The 24,851-nt window shown below is 37.4% G+C and overlaps 1 protein-coding gene across 2 annotated transcripts in view; it reads right to left on the bottom strand.

The window, feature by feature from the left end:
• LOC150088206 (protein spaetzle 3-like) overlaps positions 1-24,851 on the bottom strand; it is a 310,468-nt gene that overhangs the window by 94,981 nt on the left and 190,636 nt on the right. Inside the window, exon 1 of one of the 2 annotated variants that reach the window (XM_090370623.1) lies at positions 20,439-20,511. The exons of the other annotated variant lie outside the window; for it this stretch is intronic. Coding sequence (XP_090226749.1) covers positions 20,439-20,453 — 15 coding nt within the window. The 5' untranslated portion in view covers positions 20,454-20,511. Of the gene's footprint in view, positions 1-20,438; positions 20,512-24,851 lie in introns of those variants that run through there. 2 annotated transcript variants of the gene reach the window in all.

Here is a 24,851-nt window from a genome sequence, read left to right as displayed (position 1 = left end):
TGCGCAAAGTTGTGGCAACAATTTTCATCGTTCCGGTCATAAAACAGACCGGAACAACTAAACTCGCTGGCGGCACCTGCTAGACGAACACTAATAATCAATCATGCTTCTTTGAAAGGTGTAACCTGTACCATAATTCTCATATTAATCACAAATACCTACTTATTATAGGGTACTTATTTGCCAGTGAATTATGGATCGTGCGACAGCGTATTCCAATAGAAAAAATTTATTATGGTAAGGAAGAGAGAAATCCACAAAGATATTTATGATTCTTCGTCGTCTTTAGCAGGCAAACAAGAAAAGCTGTCAGGAATACTATAGAGACTTTCTTAATAGTCGATGAATAAAAGTTAGGCGGTGCACGAGTTTTGTTTTTTTATGAAAGAAAATTTAAATTCTACTGAAATTCGCGTAAAGGTAGAGTATACTTGTATATATACATATTTTGTTTGAATATATAAAATTAGTAGCTAGTTTTTAAATGCGAAAGAAAATCCTCAAGAGATACCTTTGCTTTGCTTGTACCAACAGAAGTAGAGCTGAATTATGAGTTAAAATATTCTCTCGAGGAGTTTCAGAAAGCTGACGATGTTGGTTTGAATAAAAACAAACACGCTGCCTTCTAATGGGGTGACAGAACCTATTTCTGCGCTAAAGTTTATAACAGTAGGCAAAGTACTTTTTCATTTTAATAAGAATGAAATTACAAGGACCTTAAAAATTCCGTGCTTGCAGTTATGATTTACCTAGAATATAGGTAAGTCTTATATCGAAACTGATGCTCTTGTTCACTAATATATTTGTCTAAAAGAAATACAACGTAGGAATAGACAAAACTAGTAGCATCGAATATGATTTGAGAAAAATTATGATTTTTCTTCTCAAATCATATTCATATTCAAAATACGAATTATTTTTTTTTCGAACTTAAATATTTATGGGATTTGAAACAGATGGTTTTCTGAATACTTTTTAGAGTTAATTTGAAGTCATTAATTCCATACCAGTGCTATTAATTTAAATGCAATTACAATAAATTAATCTGCAGATGCATATCTCTCTTTTTCTATATCTTTTAATATCGTGACTTCTCCTGTAAAAGACTTAACGGTTAAATGAAATATATTTTACAACACCGGGTATTATATAATATTCACTTGCAAATTATGATTATAGTAGCGATACTTGCATCCAAGAAAAACGTCAAAATGTACACAAGCACAAATACATTTCCAAGAAAATTTGATTCTTAAGGTTAACGAGAAAGCAAATTATAGAATTCTCAACTGAAAAAGGCAAGAGCGATAGCGTACGATTAGGTTTCTTTGTGTCAAAAATAATCATCCCAGTCCTGGAATGATTATTTTTGGTTAAGGTGAGTTAGAAAGTATTAAATAAACAACACTCTCGAAATCAACATCAATTTGCACCACTGCACTACGTTTCTGTATTACGAAGAAGCCATCTTTAAAGGATCTAAGCTTAATTTGAATATATAAAAAAAAAACGACTTTGTGATTAGCAAATGTCAGTAATTCTGTAAATTTTTAAGAAGAGAGCAAAAGTTGCCCTCGAAGAAATAAAATATGACTTCAACTATATACTGATGTTATTTTTAGGCTTTTCAAAGTGTTGACTAACAAAAGTAATAAAAAGCACATGCAAATTAAGAAAAGCAATGCATAAAAAAATATTCTCCTTTAGCTTTGAAGATAATTCTGCCCCTAATATGATGCTTAATTGATACAATGGACAATCATAGCGCACTTTTTTGTTATAAATTGGATTTTTTAGGGTAAAAAAGAAGAAAATAACAACTCCCCCACATAATTTTCTCTTATTAAGCTGTCCGATAAAATGCTACCTATTAAATTAACATTATTGAAAGATGGTTCATTTGTATAAGACAGTTAAATATTTAAAATACGCATTATTTCATATTTTTAAATAATTACATTTTAATATATCAGCTTTATAATGAACATCTAACAAATTATTCGACTTTAGTCACACTTATTAAATTCTGTCACTACCCAGAATTTCACGAGAAGACAAAAAGCTCAGATTTGAGAAGTGCTCGTTCTGAATTAAACTTCATTCTCATCCAGCAGAAAGGATACTCAGGGCATTATAAGCATTTAATTATTAACAAGTTAGAATTGCACTAAAGTTTTGAGCCCTACGAACATGCATGACCCCCACTGTTGGTAAATCTAGTCCTGTTTCAAAATCACAAAAGCAATGAGAGAAAACGCGAATCGATTAAAAGAATATACAATGAAAAACTCCCAAAACCTGTTCAAAGAAGACGTGCCAACTTTGAGTTTCACTTGTTGCTGTTCTTCGGACTCTAGTAGTTCAGTTTTTGACGACGAGTACCTGTGGAGTGAATAGGTCTGGATCCGAATGTCGTTGCTAATTGAAAAAAACTACAAACCAAATTATAGTTGATTCCAACTTATTTAAGTCGACAAAACAACATCTACTTAAATGAAACCTAGGTTTTTCATCTCAAAACGGATGGAATATCCTAACCTTTGGAAACACATAAGAAGAATCATGGCCCGAGTTGCCTTTGGTTTTAATCCAAACGCTGCAGATCTCAGTTCACAGCTGCAAATAATTGTTTGAGGGTAAAAAAAAAAAAAATAAACTTTTACAATTTACTAATACGCTGTTGTTAAAGCTCCGAATGGATTGGAATGATTATTTAAAAATATCGAAAAACAATAAAATTTAGTCACGTGTCGAGACAACATACTATCCGAACACCTTCCAGAGTTTTATACAGACAGTACCGAAATGATGTTTTTCACTGTCAAACGATTGTTTAAGTTTAAATCATTCAAAACCTCCGTGATATTAATTCCTAATATTTTCTATGTGCGACAGAAAGAATGCCACTTTCAATATAACAACACCAAAATAACTCGCACGCAATTGCTTTCATGATCTCAATTGTATCGGCAAATATCTCATTCCACATGTTTGTATGTAATGCTAAGAATAAACCACAGACAAACAAAATATAAAAAAGACTAATTCGATAGGAAATCAAGACCGCGAAGCACTTGCCAATTTGAAAGGAATTTTTATGAAGGTCTTTAAGTTCATGCGAATTTGTGCATACATTTAGCTCTTCTTGCATAAAAGTGGAATATTCGAGGAATTTTGTCGTCTCTTCAACCATTTTCTGTTTATACTGACAACTGTAAGAAGAATACTGAAAATGAAGTTGTACGCCGACTACACAAAGCGGTATTTTTAAATTTATGTTTACGTGTGTTGTCAAGCCGATTAATAAAGCACACTGCCACTTTGACACCTGTGCTGAAAGTAGGTGGAGCAATGACTCTTCTTCTTCTTGTTTAAAACTGGCAGTTCTGGCTATAAGACGGTTTTACATCCGTAAACATTTACTCCGATATTATTTCAGTTTTTCATAAAGCAGCTGTTAAAATATTAGTTTATCGCAAATCTTCTCTTGAGTGAAGTCAATACTACCAATCTAAATTTTACCTCTAGCATTCGGTGATTTTTCTTGAATGTCCTCTAATACTCTACTCTACCATCAACTCTCTTCATAGTTTGTATATCTTTTGACGTTTTCTATTTTACTTCCTTCTCCTCGCGATTTTCTCTGATTTCTTTAGTTATCCTCCTCTACTTTTCACTATCATCATTATTTATAAATCATCACCAATTATCTGAGGTTATTTTAAATCGCATATTGTGTCAAATTCACTCAACTAGTAATACTCTTTCATTACTAGCTGTTATTCTAGTCATTTAATTACTGCAAATTATAATCGGTTTTCTGTAAGTTTGTGTGCAGTATTTATTTGTAGCACACGGTCAGAATGATAAACTCTCTGGTAGTACAGAATGGGTAAGACGAAAGATTTAAGTGACTTCGCATGTGGTATGGTAGTCGGCTCCAGACGCACTAGTGTGGACATCTCCAAAACTGCACCCTGCAGGGGTTTCTACGTATGAATGTCTCGGGCGCATGGAGACTGGTCCAATGTTTTTTTTTTTTTTAGGAGCATCGGCAACTAAGGCCATGTTGCTCCGTATATACTCTCTGTAAATTGCATGTGTCCTGAGGTCGATTTTCTGTTTGCTGGACGAAAAACCCATGCTACCCTCTCCTGAGACCGACGAACTCAGCTACGTTGTGAAAAAGGCCCATAAGAATTGCTTCCGTCATTGATGGGATTCGAACTCAGGTCTTTTCCACCCGATGTGGGGAGGGCGGCGATCCTACAAACTGTGCTACCCACGAGGGGTGGTCCAATGGCATCTAGTCAATACTATGTTCAGAAACAGCTCGTTAATGTGAAAGACTAACAGAGATTGGCGACACTTGTGAAAGGTAAAATAAATGCCTCATTGATTACAACAGTTGTGGCATTCCTCAGAACTACAACTCATAATGAACGAGATATCACAGCCGACAACTAAATGGGATTCCACTCCTTTCAGCAATAAACAAGAAGGCCCATGACCACAGCATTGGAGAATTGGAAGAAACGTTGCCCGGTCTGCCTAACTCCAGTTCTTCCTATTTCAAGCCCATGGGAAGACCAGAATATGGTGAAAACATCAGTCCATCGGTCTTCCACAGCCAGGTACCAACATGTAGGCTATATGGATCCGCGGTGGTGGTGTAATGATGTTTTCATCGTGCAACATCTGGATGCCAAAAGTTATCTAGAAATGTATCCACATCTGCGAGTGGATACTTCAAAAGGATATTGCGCCATGTGAAAACTATCACCAAGAACTGGTTCAGAAACATGAAAGTGAATTCAGGGTATTGCGTTGGTCTCCCCACGCCACAGGTGTCGTCAGATCTCAATCCATTTGGGCACCTGTGGAATGAGCTCTTCGCAGTAGATATTCGCAATCATTCATGAGGTTTTGCGGGTAACCACTGCTGCAGCGTAAAAGAATACAATCCAATTTGTAACAGCTATGAGAAGCTGTTTGTTGTTTGTATGTAGGCTTTACGGCGCAAGAGCAGCAAAGGCCATAATGCGCCTCTATGAGAAGCAACTGAATTAACATAAATTAGTATCCTCAACCTTGAGTCCATGCTATGAAGAATTCAGGCTGTTTTGAATGCCAAAGGGTAACCTATTATTAGGTACGACTAATAACTAGGTGTACCAAATAACAGAGGTGGTCACTCACGGTGTATGTCAGGATAAAATACACATCAAACAATGAACTGCATTAATTTCCAAACCTTATACGTTTGCTTCATAAGTTAAGTATATTCATAATTAGTTTACATTTAGTGGTGTAAATGCAAAAAAAAAAAAAAAAAATTCACTTAGTTTTTTTTTAACTGTTTGTCTCAGAATGAAAAAAAAAAAACTTTACACACAGAAGGGCTGGATTACAAACGCTAAGGTGCATATATAATCAAAAAGATTAGGACACTCCTCTAAGAATATTGTGTATTATGCATACCGATGAAAATATACTAATATAAATTTTGTGTGTCTGCCTATGCAGCAACAGTACGTTAGAAGCAGCTGGTACAGATTGTGGATTATAACTTCCAACATGGGCTGGTGGTTGCATAAATCAGTAGCCGTTCTGCCTACTCATCTGAACCTCCCAAAATCCACGGTGTCGCATGTTATTCAAATATGGAAGGCCGAAGGTATTATCTCAATGCGTAAAAATTGTGTAGATATATTACGTTACATAAGACAAGAGAATGATGGACATCCTGGCTCACCTTCTATTGATGTGTACAGGCAAGGTGAGGTCCACTAGGGGCCCTGCGGCCAAGAGACAGAAGAACAACAGAACACAACACTACTCTACTAAAAATACACACACACACACACTTCTGGCTTGTACAGAGTTCTTTTCCACATACGAATACCGATGGCGCAGTTCTGGGAAACCACTGGTGGCGCCTTACCTTAACACTGTGTCTTATGTAACATTTTCGATTAACTATAAAGAGGGTAGTACCTCATTTCAGCGGAAAACATCTCCGAACATGTTCAAGAAAGCAGCAGAAACAACCGCCAGTACGTCACCCATTCATAGGAAGCCGCATATCTTTGGCTTCAGTGGTAGGACAACTGCGCACAAGCCCATTATCACGGTCAACAACGCGGAATGGAGTTTGAAGTGGCGTCATTTCTCGTCATCCATGGACTCCAGAGAGGTGGGGGGAAAGTGCTATCTAGTGATAAACATCGCTACACAATGTTGTGTTCCGATGGAAGTGTTTTGGTATGGAAATTACTTGGCAAGCTCTTCCTGTAAGAGTGTATTGTCCTGTACAAGAACTTTGGTGTAGGCGATCTGATAGCATGGTTATTATATCAGATGGTTCGGATTTTGTATGGACAGCTTATTGTAAGAGCACAGTGCCACGCTTATACAACATTGTGCAGAGGTGTGAAAAGCATACCATAGAGATGCTGATCCATGCTAACTCAACTGCTTCCTACAGTTGTTGCGAATCGGATCGTTGCAGATCTCTACTCTGAAGAGTTCTTTCCACAGGTGCTCAACTGGAAAGAGGTATTCACTCATATTCCGGGAACAAGTTCTGTACAATTTTTACCTTAACTTGTAAATGGCATATTATCCTATTGGAAGAACTGAAAAGGGCAACATGACAATATCCATCTGCAGCCATGGCTAGATGCGCCTGGTCGGAAACAATTTCCAGGTAATGTGTGACATCCAAATGTTGCTTCACTGGTATCAAGGTGCCCAGTATGCACAAGGAAAACTCTTCCCCACACCATTATCGATACTAATCTGGATTTGGATCCATCCTGTCAACTTATGATATCGCATGGAAGGACGGATCCAAATTATGGCGAAAACAGCAGGAACTGGCATTCATTAGATCAGGCTTTTTTTTTTTTTTTTTTTTTTTTTTTTTTTTGTTAGATCAGGCAACGTTTTTATAATACTCCAACTCTGCGATTCCTCTTTTATGATAACCTACAATGAGTCGTGTTCTAAAATGCCTTTTATTGTACTGAGCGTAGCCTTTCTATTATCCTACGCAAGTTTTAGACTCCCACATCAATGAGCTGTTTCCGACCACAGGATCGCTGCGGACTAGATGTTATTTAATTATTGGACCAATTTCGATTCACCCGAGTAACAGTCATACGTGAAAATCCCAATAGGGTTGTAGTTTCCGAAACACTCGTATAAGTACGTCTGGTGCCTACTGCCATGCCACGTTCAAAGTCACTTAAAAGCAATCTTTCACTTGCCCGCCTGTATTAAAAATCATTGCCATTCTGGCAATGATTTTTAATACAGGCGGGCAAGTACATCCCTATGTACCTGCCCGCTTGCTGTATATCATATGGTACGACAAATGATGCTGTTACTGAAGGGGCTATGATATTACCAACGGATTATCAATGAGATTCCAATACAATATAGTAGCTCCTATTTGTAACAGCATATAATCCTTCGTGAAATATTTTCAGAAATCAGTGACATACCGATAAAAATATTCCGTCACTGCTCAAGTGGAGCAGCGTTATTATTATTATTATTTGGCAAGCGATAACATCGCTTGCCCAAAGTTATCATCCATGAATGAACCCTCGTGTCTTTCAGATTCGAGCTACAGTAGTTTTACTGGGCTCAGATCGCAGCTGAGTAGTAATATGGATGAACTAAACTAGTCCGTAAGTGTCATATGCTCCTCACATCAAGCATTGTGACATGAGGGGGAAGTGGACTGTTCGTTATTTTTTATTAAGGTCCCGCTTCGTAAAACTGCATGTTTTGAAAACAATGACACTCTGGCCCAAACGATCTGGTTGGTGTTATACCTATGTTCTCATATGTGATGAAAACCGTATATCGAGGTTCTTCGATCTAGAGAATCTTTTGTCACTACTCCAGTTCCTCCGAATATGGCAGCCCGTTGGTGGTATCTCCGTTGATGCCACTCTGAGTTGCATCAACAGATATGCTGATGCTCATCAGTCTCAACAGAGGAGATGCAAACCACTGACAAGCATCTCTATCGACACACAACTCTCTGCGCATGTCATGCGTACTGACATCTATAATTGTATGCCGATTCTCTGGAAACTTTGGGCATGGATTTTCCAAAGAAAAGATTAACTGTTTGGAGATCTTGTATTCGGTTTTAGCTTTACATGTAGTGTACAATATCTTGTGGAGTTCATTGTTGTACTTGGTTCCATGGAGTTTTCTGCATAAATATCTATCTAGATGTGACAAATTTTGACAGGTTGGCAGAAATATCAACACCAAGAATGTCATTGCATGTGCATGGTGTTAGTTGCATTGTCGTTGCCGAACACTCGACCCGAACTTGGCCACATTTCGGTTGAGCATTAACAGCGTGGATCAAGTGTGATATATACACAGGGGCGCACACACAATCCCTTTCCACAAGTGCAATAGTTTATGCCCGTCTCTTCTGTAAAGAGAGAAATTAAATTCCGTTCACTCAATGATCCCTCGCCGTATGCTAATTTAGGTAAATAAAGAATGCATTACCTAACTAAACAGTGGACCCTATCGTTTGCTAACCAAATCTAAAGGAAAAAAACCCTTTAATCTCTATATATTGTCAATAATTATAATCTGAATTGGATATATCAATTTTTTTTTCTAATGATCTGACGCCAGATAAGATTTTCTTCAATCATTAACACTCAAATATATTTGAAAATGTAGTTTATCCTTATGTCAGAAGAGAGAGAGAGAATTTTCGAATGGTTTCAAATTTGGAACCATTCTGAATGGTAAGGATTTCTGGGAGTGAAGAGACAGATGGAGAATTTCACATATAAAGGTTCTATAAATATTGCGCCTTGAAGTTATGAGTCCTTGCACGCTATTTTTATATGTCAGTACATCAAAGTATACATTCTCGAAGTGAATTTCTTTAATTATTTTATATGTAAAAATGTAGAATGCAAAACAATCTGTAAAAAAGTGAGATAATTACAACAGTAATTAAAACTGGCATAAAAGAACATTGTCTACTGCCAATTATCAGATTCATTAATGTTCCAACGTCTGACTTTGTGGTGTTGAAATTGCGAAAGATGCTGTTGTCCAAACAGGATCATCGTATGGTCCCTGAATGATTAGGAGATTTGACAAAAATCTTAAGATTATTTGACTCTACAGACCTGTCAGCCGCTAGATTGGACAGAACCTATGGGTAAGGCTTTAGCAATTACTACTAAAGGGCATCTGGATCAGCTAGTGCATAATCTCACTGCCTCTACTCTGCCAGATAATGAATGGAGAAAGTCCGAGTAGTGTGTATGCGGAAAACTGTCGTGGTCACGTTATGTCAAGGAGCTGGGTATATTCTTGCTGTGGTATACACCATAACCAAATATTTATTTTCACACATGTCCTCCCACATTTTCTTACTACTGAATATATCATGAAATATATATTCACTAATAGAACAAACTTATCTGTGAAAAAAATCTAAGTCTCTTTCTCGTTCATTCCACAAATATGCGTGGTCAGTTCCAATCTCAATTATGTCCATTTCTATTCTGCCAAACCCCCATGTACTTTTACTGACAAAATTCCAATTTTTGGTATATTCAATCACTACTACTCATCTCAGTGATCCTGATTAATCGCTGTACGATTCCTTTCGCTTCAAAAGGTGGTATTTGTGTCCGCTCTGATATTCCCTGTCAAAGATTTAGTTATTTGGAATCTCCTCTTCAAGGTTAAAATCTCTCTACCACATTCTGTCAAATTCATCTGTTGCCTGTATTGTTCTTCTAACTCCAACTAATCACTTGGAACTCTTTGACTTCCTTTCTTTGAAACTTTACTTTCTCAGTCCAACTTTCCTAACAGTGAGGTAATTTTCTTTGGCAATTTTAATGTTCGCAACTCCAGCTGGCTTCCACTTTCTACTCACGCGAACCCAGCTGGTTAAGACGCTAAAGCTTTTGTAATTACCAATGACCGCGCACAGATTGTTCATTTACCTGCAGAATACTGAACAATCCTAACCACACTCCTGATCTTTCTGTCACAAACAATCCTTCCAAATACACGGTAGAGGTGAGCAGTCCTCTGGGCACCTTAGATCACAACTGGTGATGGTCGCTTCCAATGAAGACCTTCTCTCGTGGCCATTTTCAGCCTCGTGTTGTTTGGCATTACACGAATGCAAAACGGGATGATCTGCGCGATTTATATTCTTCTTTGTTTGGTTAGATTACTGTTTTAAATCTTCTGATATCAATGTTTGCTCAGATCGTGTCAGTGATATTATTCATGCCGGGAAACATGACACCACCGGAAAACAACTGCTTGCATCTAAGACAACCACCTACTGGTAATTGTTGATGTTTTGATCCAACTACAACCGGATCTTTTCTCATGGATAAGACTATGTAGGGAACTTTAAGAACCCTAGTCCATAGATGATGATACTGACATTATCCACCGAACTATTCTCTTTTCTCCCCTTTCTCTACAACCACCTCCCCCCCCCTTTCTGGTCTCCGGGGTTGGGGCTCCTGAGCATGGAACTGTCATCCACTGTTCTCGCACTTCACCAATTGGATTTTTTTTTTTTTTAAGGTTCTGCCTGGCTTTGAGCTCCCTGTGTAGGAGATGGCTAATATCCATTGGTCTTGCACTCTTACGGGATTTTTTGTTATTATTTTTTCTCAATGATCTCAACTACGAGGAGGTGAGCCACAACGCTTGGTTGTGGCTCACCTGCTCGTAGAGTAGGCGGGTACTGGGCTGGCTTTCCTGGTGACAAAGTGGCCAGAAACAAGTAAACAACAAACAAACTGCACAAGCATAACATCATCTCTCCGTGAAACGGCCAGAAAAGAGTGATATTATGCTTGTGCAGTATGTTGAAGAAATGCGTGATATGCTCCAAATTCTACGTTTCATAATGAACTAGTGTTCCGGAGCTGCTCTACATAAGATACTATACATTTCTACATATTCATGTAGAGATGAAATCCTTTATTCTACACTCGTCCTTTATCTAACCCTTGGTTTTCAAATAAATGTGCTAAGGCTGTTCAAGATAAAAATGTTGCATATCGCAATTTGTTTGCATCCAAATCTCCAGGTTTATTTTCTGTCTACATCGAAGATCGCAACAAATGTAAAACAGTTATTAATCCGTCCAAATTAGATTTTGAACAGGCTGATAGTATGATAGTAGAAAACTTGCTTATTGTCCAAACCGTTGTCCAGCATTCTGATCTTTTTTTTTTTTTTTTTTTTTTTGATTTGGTAGTTGTTGGCGCATCGGTTTCTGTGGCCATATTGCACCTCCCAAGATTTTTGCAGTACTTTGATCCAAGCCCGAGGCGAGAATCGAACCCGCGACCTTTGGGTTGCCGGGCAGGTACTTTACCCACTTGGCTATCCCGGTCGGCGCATTCTGATCTCTTGCCAAAGCTATTGACTGCAACTTTTGCCCATCTGTGAAAACCTGACAATTATCACCTCAGCTAAAGATAAAGCTGACCTGATTGTATCCTATTTTTGTTCTAACTCCTGTATTGATGATCTTGGTATACCACCTCTTACCATTCCCAGTAAACTCTATTCAATACCTCCTGTGGTCTTTCGTCAATAAGGATGTCTTCCTATCGCTTCCAAACCAGTCCGAACAAGTGCCGCAATTAGTCATCATCCTTTTGCTGTCCAACTTCTGTTTACTGGAAACTTCCCTTCACACGTATTTCCTGAAAATTATAATCTACAGGTATTCAAGTCTAATGTCAACAATTATCTTCTTTCATCTTCTCAACATTTAGCCCACGCAAGGTATAAGCACTATACGTTCTAATATCTTTCGTGTTTGGGGTTTTCATGAAAAAAATAACAAAAAAAAAAAAAAAAACAGAAAGACGATTGGTGGTATGAAATGGACAGGTATGCTTCCTGCGTGTATAACAGCTTGTCTATTGTGTGCATCCCAGTGAGGAAAACAAGCAGAATAAATTTCGAAGTCCGCTAACCAAACTGTACAGTGAGACAACACGATGAAATATCAGAAGAGGAAACGGAAAAATTATGCAAAGAAATAATTTTTTTTTATATTTAAAGTAAATCATATCCAAATAAACAGTCCATTAATAAAACTGAACTGGATTGCAACAAATCAATAAAATTCAAAACGTGAAAAAAAAACAGTATTAGACCTAGTCGCATAATAAAGATGATCTCTATTTCATTGCATAAAATGTGTATATCACAATATTCACAATTATGAGATATAAATAGAATCAGCATTTACAGTTCAGAATGGTTGTCCCTTAGTTTGAAGAAGTGCCAATATTTCTCCAATTTGAAAGGATATTTAAAGAGAATGATACTATAAATTGCTTCCATGGCAAGATCACAGAGGCGATGGTACAAATTTCAAATTATTTTATTAGACTCATTCAGAATTTCTTCTATATACCTATTTATGTAATGTCTGTAAATTGCGTATATTTTCTGGACGAATAAAACCTTGCTATCTACGCTTGAAACCGACTAACTCAGCCACGGATTAAAAAAAAAGCTCATTAAAGTTCGAATCCTATCGCGTCATCGATAGGATTCGAACTCGAGCCTTTTCCACCCGGTGTGGGGAGGATGGTGACGATACCACTGTGCTACCGCGCAGACGATAAATATAATACAGCAGTACGTCAGCAAGAAAGGAACCCCCAAAGGGATTATAACGAGACTTTGTATGCCTATAAAGTCCTATATTTTAGTAAAGCTTTTGATACGCGCTCACTCCAACAGGAGATTACTGTATACACCGAAATGAATTGGGATTACAGTGGAGATTAATTGGATCACGGAGGGGCTGGTGGACAGAGGATAGTAATATATGGTAAAATTCTTCAGTGTGGACTGGCATTGCAAGTGGAGTCCCTCGAGGATCAATGCTAGGACTCTCCTGTTTCTAATCTTCATTAATGAGAGTAACGGATAAGTATTGAGGCTTGAAAAATGGCGGATAAGGTTTAGCGCTACCAAATGTAACGTGTCACATTTAGAAAAAAGAAATCCAGGAATAATTTGCAGAAGGAGAGGGGTTAAAGGTGGTGTTTGTTGCTGTGTATTAAACGGTAAAACAATTAAGGCTATGAGGCGTCAGTATATTATCTGTAATATGGAAACCAGTCAAAGAATACACGTAGTGTATTCTTAGGCTGGTTTCCTTGCTTGTTGGATGAAAAACCGAGGTTGCCTAACAACAAAACCATGCGACCCTCTCCTGGGACTGACTAACTCGGCCACGATCTGAACTGAAGTGGTTCAGGGCGAAAAAGATACAAATAACCAGAGTAAATATGAGGCGGCCAGAAAAGTATATGATATCTTATCAGTGATTTATCAGATCTTTGCAAGTAGGGAAAAGAAAAGGATGATGTGGGGCCACAGTTGGAACACTGTATTGAAAAAAAAAAAAAAAACTTTCAGATAAGGGAGACAAGACTGTTGAGGAGAAATATTCGTTTTCTATGAGGAACAGAATGGCTTAGCAGCTGAAATACGCAACTATACACAGTTTGGCAGCCAAAGGAAAAGAGCCAAAAACCATGGAAGGAAACAAAATAACCTTAGGGAGTCATAATAGACTAGTTACCATCGAGTAGCGTTTTGTACGTCACTGAAATAAATTACCTGCTAAAGTGGCTAAAGCAGTAGAGTTTGGTGAAATTCAAGGAGAAATTGGACGGTCACTTTTTTTTTTTGATGATGTGAAAGTATAAGTGGATTTTTTTTTTAATCAGATGCAGAAGGGGCCTTGCTTCCTTGCGTCATTTAGCCATTCTACAACTGCTCCTAGAACCGGATAAGGGCATATTTTCAGCTATCACTCATTGACTATGACTAGCGAATTAGTTACTTGGTATCAGAGTCTGATAGGCAGTGTCCGCAAGCATGGTGGAATCCAAAAGTATTGAAACGAATGGGACGGTAGAAGTACATTATGCAAGAAAAATACTGGTATGTAATGATTAAAACAATTGTTTTAGCAGGAAATCTGTTAAACATTTCTCAAAACCAAAAAATGTTTATTTTTTAGGTTTTGATACTAGTGAATTCGATTCGTAACGGCTTAAATGGGATCCACATCTGTTCGAACCTGTTTAAAAGGCTCCCAATCTAGTTTGAATTTTCTGAAAACAAAATAACAGAGCAAATTGACTACGTGAATGTATTCTGCAGACACAGAAATACATAGGCCTGCGATTCCCAACGGGATCACCAATGCTCCTTACGGAGCATTTGATTTGCCTACTACAGGCCCCGAGTAGTTAGGTCACATCAAGCTCAGGGATCTCATCAGAATACCTTTCTTAAAATAACTAATTATGAATTTATTTAATATATTATGTATACATATGATATTAAAAATATTTATCTACTATAATTTCTTCTATAATTATGACATAAATGTCAATTAAACTTATAATATCCATGAATTTGAAATTTTGATAGTTAAATAGAATAGTTCTACTAAGGTTAGAAAACATTAAATTCATGTATATAAATTATACTCCTAAATTTGTATACACTGTAAATATTTTTAACTAATTTCATAGGGGGGGGGGGTTCTCATAACATCTGGGACAGGTACAGAGTTTTATATCAGTTAGTGATACAGGGCATTTGTATCTTGATTGAAATCTGTCAAATACCTTTTATACTGAATTTTATTATTTAATCAGCGGACCTTGTTAATCCTTTTGGTATCGACTTTGTCAAATCCTAAGTTAGAGTTTCACAAATCACATTCATTCCGTTTTCGTAGATTTGCTCCTCGGGGTGGGGCTCTTTCAGTCGAATTATTTGTTGCCATTCTGGTTATCTTTTTGATAGTTAACCCAAACTTTGCTACTGCCTTATGTTGATGATCTGTGGTCGAAAAGTGGCTCAGATTTTTATAGTTTTGCGAAAGAATCCTTCAAACCGCATACACGGGAAGTTTTTTCTTCCTTGGACAGGTTTGGTCGGAAAATAAATTCTGCGATATATTTTTCTCTTGCGCGCAATTCAGTTCCAGTTTTCATATTTATTAATGGAGCCATGATTAACAAGGATGACAGAGTCAGGTTCTTAATAGGGATGGGAAGGTTGATTCCAACCTGTTTCGAGAACTTACTGCAGTTAAGAAGTTTTTATTTAGTGCTTACTGGAACTCAAAACTTGATCTCATCCATATTTAAAAACAAAGATATTTTATCATTTAATTTAAATGCGAGATCTGTTGCAAACCATGCCTCCACTGTTTGATGATTGGTAGCCCATCTTCTATTAAATCTGTTAATAAAATAAAGAAAATATTAAATTCAACAGTCAGATTGATAGTATAGATACGCTACTTTCTTTCACAGAGAAATGACACCGAAAACAATACGAACTGTACGCAGCAAAATCGGTAACTAGCCACGCAACGTGTCGGAATTCAAGAACAAATCGGGATGTTACGCAATCCCTTCACTGCACAATAACTTAAACCGAAGCAGCTAATTACAATAAACGTCGGTTTTTCTATGTATTAGTATAGATCTGATTGGGGCTTCATAAAAGTAATAACATTATCCGTGATCACAGTAATGGACTGTATGTATATGTGTGTACAGTATATATTGATAAAAGTTGATGAGAAAAGAAAAAGGGGGGGAGGAAGACAAAATGGAAAGATAAGAGGAGGTAGTATAGTAACAAAATGAAAGCGCAAAAAGCATGATAAAATAATACTTTTAATGTATTATAACCTGATAAATGTATTATTTTTTATTATTCTTTTTACTATACAACCTCTTTCCATTTTGTCTTCCCCTCCTTTTTCTTTTCTCAACAACTTTTATCTATACATAATAGAAATAGAATTATGGTCGTTGGGTGCTTTCTGTCTATCAGTATATATATATATATATATATATATATATTATTTTGGAACATTACCTCGAATCAAAACCATTTTTGCAATGCTAAGAGACATTCAGTAATAAACAAGACAAAGGCAAAACAACGAATTGCAGCGTGCTTACAGGCCTATTTTTAGTAGTTACGTATATCAAGCACACTAAAAGAGTGAGTGCATGTTGATAACGATAAACATTCTTTTTGATTTTCTGCAACAGGCTTTAATACATTTTGTCCTGTTGCACTTTAGTTGGCAAACCCCGTTACCTCTGCAGCCTTCCACTCTTGTATGAGAATATTCGATCTCGATATCGCTTCTCGAGGGATCTTTTTATGTCTCATTAGAGAAGAGAAGCTTATTCTTGGAGATACTGATGCAAAAGATTCCGGCTACCAGCCAGGATGATCAGAGGTATTATGTTCACCTCATATGTTCACTGCTTATATGTTCACCTCAGTAAGTGAAATTTTCCAGTGCAGAAGCTTGAAGACACATTCAAGAATAATGGCAACGAATGCCTACGTTACAGAAATTCTTTATTTCCATTAACTCTAAAGCAAATGAGACTAAGAATATTAATAACAGGAGAACGAATGGATACCTGTAGCTGTTTTGTTATTATTAATGAACTCTGAGTTAATTAAATTGAGGACGTATTAATACCTGAAGACATTAAAATAAATAACAAAATTAGGTACTGCGAAACTTTCCTTGTATTCTCACAACTGTAATTAAAAAGGAGGATTGTGTGCCGATATCTAAAAATGTGGCCAATACCAAAACGACTACTTCAGAAAGCTGATTGGATGTTCCCAGATGTCTTTCGTGGATCCAGACGCCGAACTCCTTTGTAATAAGCACTAAAGAAAGACGTTGATTTCTTAGCACCTGTAAATGACTAAGAATATGTTTCACTTATTTGGGGTAATGTGAGAGATCAATCATCATCAGGAACAAGGCAGCGAAGTACAAACCTATTTTACTGCCAGAGTCGACTCATCCCAGGACACCGCGGTCGACCTCCTCCTGGAAGTGGAGAGGGGCGACCCACAGGTTGAGAACCCTTTAATGTTCTGGGATTTGGAGGCAACGCCCTTCATTAAAGAATAATGGGCACATTTTAATTCACTTGTAGAGCCACAACACCGTTCACTAGAGAATGAAAGCACAAAGGAAAACTGAATTCGTTCGCATGGCGCGTAATAATTTTAAGTTTGTGAGCATACAGAATTCACTGTGTTGTTTGATATTTCATTTTAATTTTGGTTAAATAAAGTTGAAAATCAACATTCTGAATTCAAATTAGGAATAGGTTAGTAAAAATGTAATTAATGAAATGGCGCTGTTATTAAATGGTCACGAAAGATGATCGCAATAACAACGCCTGGTAACAAATTAGTGCCATTCAAATCATTGTTATAATTATATCCTACAGTGACGTGGTTGCCATTTAAAAATAAATTTTCTATTCAATATACATTAATAGATTTTAATACATCTAAATGCCTTGTCAATGTTACTACTGGCAAGCAGGCAGGAAAATATTTGTGTAATTATGCAAATCATACTTCTGGCTTTTTTTTTTTTTTTTTGACTAACACAGTTGTGTACAGTAAACTGTATAGTAAACTGTACATAATAAATATTTCCCAAACAGGTAAGATCGATAACTAATTATAATGAACCGCAGAAATATGTTAGACCATTTCGAATGAGAAAGGGAATAAACTTAATTCTGCACCACCAAGGAATAGAAACATTTATTTTAATAATGAAATAAAATAGAAAATAATTTATTAATGGATGATCGCACAGGGGCGAACATCCACACATTACACACAACTTATACCTCTTGGTCAATACAAAAATTAAAACATTTCCCAACGTGTGATTTATATAATAAAAATAAATTAATTTTCTGTTTATACTCCGGGACGACTACAAAGTCAGGAGTTCAAGATGCAGAAAATAAAGAGCATTATACCGTATTTAGAAGTCACGCGACTTAAATCACGGTCACTCAAAGTGCATGCACATTTGTACCCTCCCGCTTGACCCCTTTGCTATCTCTGCCAAACTCAGTTTATATGTGACAGCGAAGCTAAATGACAAAATGTTCATGGTCAGTTAGCTTTCTAGTGAGAAACAGAAATTATGAGGACCACTCGCAGTTATATAAAGTTATAGAATTCTTATAGTACCGTGATAATGGTCTATTATCACGGTACTATACGAATTCTATAACTTTATACTTATAAAGTGAATATCTATGTACAGTAGAACTTCATAAATCAAGAAAAACAGAACGTTCCAGATTTTTGAAAATTCCGGAAATTAAAGAATTTTCTAAAATGGAAGCCGTACGTTTTCAAATACCGCTAAGGCTCTGAGTCATTAGGGTTCCGTGTTCTAAGGTTAGCGGTATAAACAATCCCAAAAGAATCTTTAACCACCGCCTGAAATTAGCTAACCCGTTCCAAATAAAGTCGTTAAGTTCTAGTCTCAACTGGAAATCGAATCCGAGCCTTTCCAAACTGATGACATAACTGCTATTCTTCCAAAGAAACTATAAACTGAAGTAAAAGCGCGCCCTTGTTACAACATGTCGAGAGTCGCTCTGGAAGTTCATATCAAACTTATCTTTGAAAGATTCGAAATGAAAATTGAATATCTATTTAGCATTTTGCCTTTCAAAAAGCAGGTTTCCATACTTTCAATAAATTTCTTCTAAATTCTTTCGCTTTCTTTTAAGTGGTGAGACATTTTCCATTTGTATACAAGCAGCACGGTTGAAAAATCCATTCCATACACACTACTGGAAAAGATGCGGAATTTTCAGTAAATGGTGAAATTTTCTAGATTGTAGCATAGTTCACTTAATACGTTAGTCATTTTTTGTGGGGAAACTGATTTTTCAACCTAAAATATGACTAATTTATTAAGTTAATATGTTCATATTTTCATTTAATGTTCTCGATGGAACTGATTTTTAGTGCAAATCGAAAATATTTTAAGCCACTCAACACAACAGCTCTTCTGGGAAGAGAGAAGGATGGGGAAGTTAAGTTCATCCTTTGAAGGTACTACACGACTAAAGTTGTTTAGTTTTTTTGGTACGAAAGCAAAATTTTTCTGCTTATGCTCCATGACACCCACATAAGGTCAGGGAAGTTCACAAGATAGAGAGATACGCTGTAAATACAGTGCATTCTATGTTCGCGTTGACTGGCTTGCTGGATTAAAAATCCGAATTACTGTGGGTTGAGGGGGGCGTTGTTTGATGTTTCTATTTTGGCAAAGGCCGTGAAGTGCCACTGTACTGTTTATGCTCAGGACGCCTACACAAATTCACAAGATGGAAACTCATGAATATTGGTTATCACGTGGATTCGAACATGTGGGGGATGTACATGTACTTATACCCGTCCAACTCGGCTATAGCCGCACTGTATCCAATGGCTGAAAAACCGTACACACTACCTGAGATCGATTAACTTGGCAGTGGTATGGAAAAAAAATATATATAAATAAATAAAATAAGAAATCTTTCCCATCTTGATGGGATTTGAAACTAGGCCTTTTCCCGTGTGAAAAAAAAAAAAAAAAAAAAGATCGTAACCACTGTGCTACCCAGCTGGGGCCACAAATTACGGAAGCTATTTTAAAACTGAAAAATAAGTTTTCCAAGTTTTTCACAACTTGGATAACTTCTCGCGTTTGCAACTATTTAAAGCCCCTCCCCTCCCACTCCAGAAAGCAACGAGGGGCAGTGGTATGTATTCCTTGGGCTCATTCTCGTTCCGGTTAGTCCGGTATTTTATGCTAATAATTACGGTTGTGGAATTCAAAATACTTGCGCAGGGAGGGTTACTTTAAGGTTCATCCTTTATTCGAAATGAGTATACAAATTGAGCAGTGAGGTATTAGAGTAAATAAATGCGAGTTCACATTCGCGCATATCGCGTTGTAAGCCGACTCCAGCTTAATACGTACGTGCTTCCGCACATATTACTCAAGTAGTTACTTCGGTTTACATAAAATAAGTATTAACCTTTTTTGCACCATCTTACTACAGTCAGACAATAACTAGACCCGCTAACAAGGACAGTTTGTGGTGGTGCAAATTAAGGGGTGTCGTGAAGGACGTAGGCCGCCTACATACTCTAAACCATTACTCATTCCTCTAAGGAAGAAGGAGCAAGCGATGCGTACAAAGTGAACGGCGGTAATTATGTTAACTGGATCAAGAGATCGTGTTTTGTCCGCTAACCCACATACGAGTTCTACTTGATTTTCACAGTCGGCTGCTCCAACAAATCAACAGCGTTCACCATTCAATCACGTGTTGTCAGACGCCCTTCCAGTCATGAACTTTATGCTCTTTTAGTTCCCTCCTTCTCGACCCACCCAACATAAGTGAAACCGAACTTGAAAGTCGTTCGCAGCAGTGAGACGTGCTAAACCCCCGTTCCTGAAAGCAAAGTCTTACCTGAATCTTACACATGGTTCCTACGTCTGCCGATTGTCGTCTTGTTCATTCAACTACCCCTCCTGCCGACGAAGACGAAATGAAAGTGACTGTCCTTAGCTACTACGGCACCCGTGACCGATAGGTACAAGGTAGCTGCGGCGGCGGCAGGAGGAGGCTCGGGGGACGTGTGCACCGGAAGCTTACCACTGGCTACAGAGAGTTGCCGAGAGGGAGACGGCGAACTTCGATTGATTCGTCGGCGCCTTGGAGTTGGCCGGCGGCGGTTCCCACGTGGCCTGGGCAAGGCGGTGCCGTTAGGGCACCACACGAACCAGTGGGTGGGCCGGGGTGGAGGTCGGTGGCGGCCAGGGTTACACAGCCGAGGGCTATGTCGCGGGAACACCACAATTACCAGGACGATACATCGACCGACTCTGTTCTCAGTGTTCTGATCACTTAGCAGTGGCTCAGCATCTCTTCATTATCTCAGATGATGGCTGGCAAATTGAGGCTCCCTTCGTGAAGTCTGGACACTGTTCATCCCCTCCCTTTCCCCCTACGCATCTAAAGCTAGGTGTGGATGCATATACATGCTGCTTTATAATTCTTGCTGTTTTTAAATCAAGAAATTATAGCAGATAAATTAACAATTGTACACGAATAATATATATAATGTACATCCCGTGTATATAATACAGAGAAAAAAAGATTTTTCTTCATGTCAGAAAGTATCCAATCGTGTGTGTTGGCGCACAGTTTTCATATGATATACCAAATGGCATATTTTCTCTATGGAAGAAATATTCGTACATTAGTCAGCTGATCAATGAAATCATACAGATTGAACTTTATCAGCGTCGCTGGTAAAGGCTAAAAAGTAAGGTCCGCCTAGAAATGATTTCTATTCTGTCCTCGTGCGAAAGTCTTTACTACGATGGGCGTTACTTTCTTAAGTTCATGAAGTTACGAGACCAGCATCGATTCAAAGTTGTTTGGCACGAGACACTGAGAAAAAGTTATTCGATTTCTCTGCAGAGACGCAAGAAGACTTGCGAAGAGAAATCAGATGTATTTCAACGAATAATCAAGGAGTGTGATGATAATTTAAGACATGGATGACATCACTGAAATCGTACAACTTCTCTCTGATCATAACATTACTATTGCATTTCTTTTAAAAGATTCGAAATTTCACATTCCAAGATGAAGGAATTCACCATATGCGCCCATGGAAACAAATAATCATCTGTGTCTTGCAGCAGACAGACGTTAATAGTAAAATAACAATAAAAAAATATTGTTCTTGGTGCGGGTACAGTGAACTCGCTTGAATTGTAACGAATTTAACTTGAATTCAGTTGTCTTTATAGCACACATTTTATCTTGTTGGCTTTATTTCATTAAATGGCTGGAATTCGTTCATCAATAAAACAACCTTATTTTTAAGATATTGCACTTCGAAATTTTTGATCATACTTTAATAACAGTTTAAAATTCTAGTCCATGTTTTCATTTGCAACCAAGAGAAAAAAAAAAGTCAATTTCTTAAGAAATTTTGGGAATTTTCTTGAAGGAATTCTATGTGGGCATATTGATGAAAGCGGACTGGTTTTTCCACAGTAAAATTATATATGAAAAAACATTTTCGTGCGTCCCTTTCCTTTGCGATAGATTTCCAGAAATCGAACAATCACCCGAGAAGCACTGTTGAAGGATGAAATGAAATTTTGTTCTCCGCAAGAAATTAAAAGATATGGATATCTTTGAATATGAATTTTAGAGAAATCCATACCACGTAGGTTTTTTTTTTTTAATTAAATTAGTTTTTAGCTTCTAACTTTTAAAAATTCACGTGGTATAAACGTGGTTACTTAGAGAGAAAAATTTTAAGTAATGTTCACAATCGGGATTGAAGGGGATGCGGAAATTTTTATTGCCCCAAGCATCCGATAAAACTAAAGGCGTGAAAGGTCTTTAGTTTTATTGGTTGTGGGACGAAATGCACTGCCACCTCAGTGCAGCTTGTATGAACACTGTCCAATTGTCATTCCACAAATACTGTTATTATACTGAAAAAAAAAAAAAAAAAAATCGATGCTAAAATCATGGTACACCGTGCTGGAAATTGCATGACTAAAAAATATGCAAATATTTTGGCCTATAAAGGTAATCAACGGTTTGCTCGGAATCGTTTCAAACGTACGCTGAAAGATAAACACACAGAAAGAGCTAAAGGAGTTTCAAATGGAAATGATAGTCGAATGACATAAGTAGAAGTCTGAGAGAGTACTATTGCTCAGGACACACGCGTTTCCAGGTCTACTGGCACCATTATGAAGAAACAAGTCGAGAGGTGATACCGAGCCAAAAAGAACTATTGAATAGGTGTCAAATACTGATTAATGAGAGCCGATGCGCGCCTTGGTCGGCTGGTTTCTTCATCTGAAACCCTATATTGTTGGCAGGGGTCACAAACCTTTGTCGATAGCGAGTCACATTTATATCTGGCAAGCCATCATAAAATACAAGATTACAATTGAAAATTCAGCGTAATGTGAATTAAAACTGCTTCAAACTTTATTATCACATTCTTGAACTTTTTATAATGTTCAGTCTCTTTCAGAAATGCTACACAATAGCGTCCTATCTACTAAAAGCTATAAGAAAAATCTTCTTTCCTCGTTTATAAGATAGTTACTAAAAAAGACCCCAAATGTTTTGTCTCTGGGTGACAATTCATGAGCTGCATGTGGGGGATCCCTAATCTTAGAAGCCACAGCACATCAGTAAGTACTTCCACGATGAAGAGACTGGATTATTTCGTTTGTTATCGAAGGCTTGTGGACTTCAGTCTTCCTGCAAATTCATGAATGAATTTGCATGGAAGAACTGCAGTCCACAAGCCTTCGATAACAAACAAATCCAAACCATCAACTGAACACTGAACCAGTACTGCGAATAAACGGAAGTCGCTCCCGTGGAACGAAAAGTAACTCTACACGTTCATTTAGTCCAGTGAATGTGTTTAGGTTGGAGGATGTCTAAGAAATAATTGCATGATTTTTGTCTTAACTGCCATAGTTTTGGGATGCTCCTCGAGATAATTCTGCTAGTTGCAGTGCAAAGAACTCACTGTTGCATGCTACATTGTTCAATTTTGAGGAAGCGGACCTTACACCTTCCAACACGGCGATGCTCTTACATGTATTAAAGTAAGGACTGAGCGTGGTTTGAAGAGAATAACATTGGAACATGTAGCAGGAAAACTGAATCCTAATTTGGTCTCAGATTAAGAGATTTGGGATTTTTGTTGTTATTTGGTTTTTAGGAGCATTAGCAACTAAGGCCATATTGCTCCGGGGATATGCGGTGGTCATTCCCTGACCTTCCCGCATCCTCCGTATTTGGTGGTGACGGGCTTGAACCCCGGTCTAATCAAGAAGCGTGTGCTACGCACTGCTGCTCCTGCCCACCTGACTACAGAGGCGCCGCGATTTGGGATTAACTGAAGCAGGACAAGATTAAGATAGCCCTCTACGTCAGTGGAGCTCACGAATCCTTTAAATGAGAAACGGAGTAAATACCACCAGTTTTATATCAGAAATCAGTAAAACTATATAAAAACTTGTTTTTTTTAAATTTATGTTTAACTTTATTTTAGTTTCCTAATACCTATACAGCAACTGTTTAAGTTTAATTACGTGGGAGAACAAATGATATCGAAAAAAAAAAAAAAAAACACTTTTTATTTAACGAACGTTTGGCAATAACCCCTACGAGTCCGTAAAATGGGGATTTACTGATGCATATTGTATATTATAACTAGCATACACATACGTACACTGTTGAACTAATTTTCCTCCGCTATGGTAGAGTCGCAAGCTGAAGTATTAAAAATACCGAAATTTATATGGATATAAGAAAAACTAGCATTACTATTTAGAAGTCTAGCAGTAAAATATGCAAAATGTTTTGATATTATGCTGATCACCTCCTCTAAGTAAACTCTTTTATTTTAAACAGCAACACCAATTTTTTTCTCACTTATACATCCTTTGTTCTCATCATGCCAATATTATCACCTAAAATATTTTCTGTACGCTCATCCAAGGTTTACGACTTTTGCTAATTTCAAAGTACATGTACTGGTCAGTAAATAAACGTACTGAGGTTGTACTTATCAGCCGTTAAATCCCACAGAATGCTCGTTCGCTTTTGGCAGAAATCACTATGAAACCTCTAGTTAAATTTCGATCGATTTCGTGGGGAGGCAGGTATAATATTAAGAGAATCTTCCCTCAAAAGGGGTGCACATATCGGTGCCGTATTTAGATACGGTGATTTCAAGACGTTCTAGTAGACCATTGCAGATTTAAAGCTGTTCACTTCAAACCGATCAGAAATTATCAAACTAGTATGCAGGTAGGTATG

This window comes from Mastigoproctus giganteus, chromosome 3 (assembly GCF_048544385.1).
Source record: "Mastigoproctus giganteus isolate SK-2022 chromosome 3, ASM4854438v1, whole genome shotgun sequence".
NCBI classification, from domain to species: domain Eukaryota; kingdom Metazoa; phylum Arthropoda; class Arachnida; order Uropygi; family Thelyphonidae; genus Mastigoproctus; species Mastigoproctus giganteus.
The sequence above is the reverse complement of the archived record's forward strand: the minus strand, read 5'-3'. Positions and strand labels throughout refer to the sequence as shown.